The sequence below is a fragment of the Dunckerocampus dactyliophorus genome, chromosome 10 (genome assembly GCF_027744805.1).
Source record: "Dunckerocampus dactyliophorus isolate RoL2022-P2 chromosome 10, RoL_Ddac_1.1, whole genome shotgun sequence".
NCBI classification, from domain to species: Eukaryota; Metazoa; Chordata; class Actinopteri; order Syngnathiformes; family Syngnathidae; genus Dunckerocampus; species Dunckerocampus dactyliophorus.
The window spans coordinates 14,291,669-14,295,000 of NC_072828.1; the positions used below are offsets into that span (position 1 = coordinate 14,291,669).

The window sequence follows — 3,332 nt, forward strand, 5'->3', positions numbered from 1 at the left end:
CATGTTGTTGTGTCAGTGGCTTTGCTTTGTGTTTCTCTTCATTATGTTCCGTCTTTGAAAAAAAGCCCTTCTATCCTCTCTCCTTCCTCCATTCTTCGCTTTTCTCTACCTTGCCCCCTAAACCCCTCCTCTTTCTGTAGCAGTGGTTACGGATTACATCGTGTGATAAGCTTCCTATTTCTTGAAACTGCTTGGGATTGGCCGAGATTATCCGGCCTCGTACACTCAGGAGTCGTCTTTGAAAAGCCCGATTTTAGTCTTAGGGCCTGCAGATTTTGCATCCCGACAGCTTTGACTAATTAGCATGTAACGCTGCGTGGTATTTTAGCAGTGGGCTCACTTTTAGTACGATCATGCACACACACACACACACACACATAATGACAGCAATGTGACAATTTAATGAGATCATGACAAAACAGTTTCTTTGTTCTACCAAAAAATGATTAGTACAAATGAGACAAGTGCAATTAGCTTCATAGAACAACATTTTAACTTTGGTCTTTGACGTTAATAGTGCCGTGCAAAAGTCTATGATTAGTTTGTTTATCTAGTCTTGTGTTAGTTAGGCTTCTTCCTGGTTTATGGAGGATGATGGACAGATGTGTAGCACCATTACTGATGATTCTGGGGGGGTGGACTGTTCCATGTATAATGGTGAAACACTCCTGTATAATGACTGCTGTGAAAAGCTAGTAGTGTCCGAAGACTTTTGCACAGTACTGTGAAATGCATTTTACACCCTTTAGGTGCATGGTCCACCCAAACCAGGGATGGGCAAAGTCTGGCCAAGGGGTTACTTGCAGCCCCGGGGCCTAATGTTCTTTTTTTGGCCAACAACATATTCTAAAAATGTTTTTTTTAATTTATAACTACAGCTACAGTATCGCTTGAACAGCTGTATATTGAATTGGTTTTCGCATATCTAAACAAAAGGTGGCGAATATCAAAGTGGCCCTCAAGAGGGGAAAAAAACTGTTAATGACATTTGTGGTGATCCCTATTGGATGCCATGGAAGACATGCTAGCATACATGTAATACCAACATCATCTGAGTTTTATAATCATCAGACAAATCATTAGACAAATGATCAATGACCTATGAGTGATTAGTGGTTTGCTTGATGGAAGCCATGTTTTTCAACCACACTTGCGCAAATGTTGTGCAGTAGTGCTTGTCAGTCCCCTAAAGGTGTGAACCAAATTTTGTGGAGATTCGACTAAACGCCCTAAAGTTACAGTGGGTTGTTTTGTAGAATGCATTGAACTGTGTGAGATAGAGTTGACAAAATGTTTGCCCTTTTGTCTGCTATGGTTCAGGATTAGCAGAGTTAGAAGAGTTAAATAAATAATCTAAAATGACTGGATGGTGAATCACTGCCAAAGTTGTTGGCCGTTAAGGTGCGGCGATGTGCAGGCTGGGATGAAAGCCAACAAGCCCTTGCGCGCGTGACCAAGGCCAGTAGAGTCTGGGGGCCAAGCAGGACACGGGGAGCGTGTGGACCTGTGGACAGCACCAGCAAGCTGTTTTGTGTTGAAGGGAGAGGTGATAGGGTGAGCTGAGAGGAGAGAGCTGGAGCTGTCCGGCCACCCTGCGGACCCTTCGCCTGGTCCTCCGGCAGTGATAGTCCCCGTTGGAAAAGTCCTGGTAGTTTGACGGGTGGATGGCCCAGAAGTGGCCTTTCCCGTTGTCGCTGCGGCCTGCTTTGATGAAGCAGTCGTTCAGGGACAAGTTGTGTCGGACGCTGTTCCTCCAGTTTTTATCCTGGAATGACAAAGGAAGAAGAAACAGTAGGAGTTAAAACAAAGAGTAAACTGACATAAGCAGGTGTTAGCTTGAGCCTCCTTTCGGGATATGTCACCTTGGCCCCGTTCTTGGCGGGATGGCGTGTCAAGGCATGAGTGCAATCTTGACACCCCGCGTTACTTTTTTAGCACGTCAAACCAGCGATCAAGCGTAATCCAATAGGCTACGTTCAATCTGCCACTGCACCTGCTAAAGGCGGAGGTGGTTTGCAACCTAGCAACAGGATTAGTTCATTTGTGAATTTGCCAACAACGGGATCATGCGGACTCCGTAATTGTCTCTAACCACTCAGACAGATTACCTGTGCCAAGTAGGACGCTTTGTTTGTGAAAATGGCCAGCAATGAATGTTTTCATAAGAAAATACTAAATACTAAAGAGCCCTATGACTGACAACCAGTCCAAGGTGGGATAGGGTCAAGCTCCCCACGGACCTAAACAGGATATGTGGTAGAAAATGGATGGGGGGTAATGGGAAGGTACCTTGCTCTTGAAGTAAGGGAAGTGTTCCATGATCCACTGGTAGATGTCACACAGAAGCAGCTTCTTCTGCTCAGACGCAAGGATGGCCTTAGAGATGAGCGCGATGTAAGACTGGTTGGGTTTGTCCTCGGACTTGTCCAAATCGCTGCCGTAAGACATGGTTGTGGTGGTGTTGGGAGTGGTGGTCACCTCCTCCTCCCCCTCCTCTTGTTGCTCTTCATCCCCCTCCTGTCCTAGAACTTTCTTTTCTCCGGTCTCTGCTGACCTCTCCAGCGACTTCTCTTGTATGGCGACCACATTGTTCGCAGTCTGCTCCTCTGTTCCTGGGACTCCTTTGACTCCTTTGTTGAACAGAAGGTAGTCGATGGTGAAGCTCAGTCCCAGACGCTCCCGGCTGCTTCTGTCCTCGGTTGTCGTTGTCATTTCGTCTCTTAAATATCTGCCACTCATTACAGAAATTGTACAGATGATTAAGAAAATGGTCTTCCCAGAACTGGGTCCGGCAAAAGGAGCGCCGCAATTCCCCCGGCTTCTTTCGCCGAAGTCTTACTGTTGACAAGATCACAGATAAAGATGAGCCTCTCAACTGTTGTTAACCTTGATGCGCTCATCAGCGACACAGTCTCAACGCGTGGAAATGACGTCAGCCCGTGAGGTTAAACGTGGGGAAATTTTGGATTTCCGCGTTCAGGAACCTCTTCTGGAAAGCTAACATTGAGTAGACTTCAAGTCAAAGTTGGGTTTGCGAAGGTGACTATTTATATGACTGTGAATTTATCCCTCACAGAAAGGGGCAAAGGAGGCACAGGGGAGGTCGAGGTAGGGGGTCTCAATTTAGGCGGATTATTTTTATTAACCTAAAGTAAATCTGTGTAATTACGGGAGATTAAACACTCGAGATTTAGCAAGACATAGAGCACCCAGGATGCATGCTGTAGAGTCAAAGGCCTTTTAAATACCAGTGTTATCCTGTTAAAGTTGTTTTGTCCATGCAGGATGCTGTCCAAAGAATTACCTTAATTACAATGGAGCAGTAATTAAAG

The 3,332-nt window shown here is 45.6% G+C and overlaps 1 protein-coding gene across 1 annotated transcript; it reads right to left on the minus strand.

Moving 5' to 3' along the window:
* Positions 1-401: 401 nt before the first annotated feature.
* On the minus strand, positions 402-2,905 carry foxq2 (forkhead box Q2). The gene is made up of 2 exons (XM_054790042.1): positions 2,290-2,905; positions 402-1,765 (listed from the first exon to the last, which is right to left on the minus strand). Exons 1-2 carry the CDS (start codon positions 2,737-2,739, stop codon positions 1,397-1,399), a joined length of 819 nt encoding a protein of 272 aa, XP_054646017.1. The 5' UTR covers positions 2,740-2,905; the 3' UTR covers positions 402-1,396.
* Between the last annotated feature and the right edge of the window lie 427 nt (positions 2,906-3,332).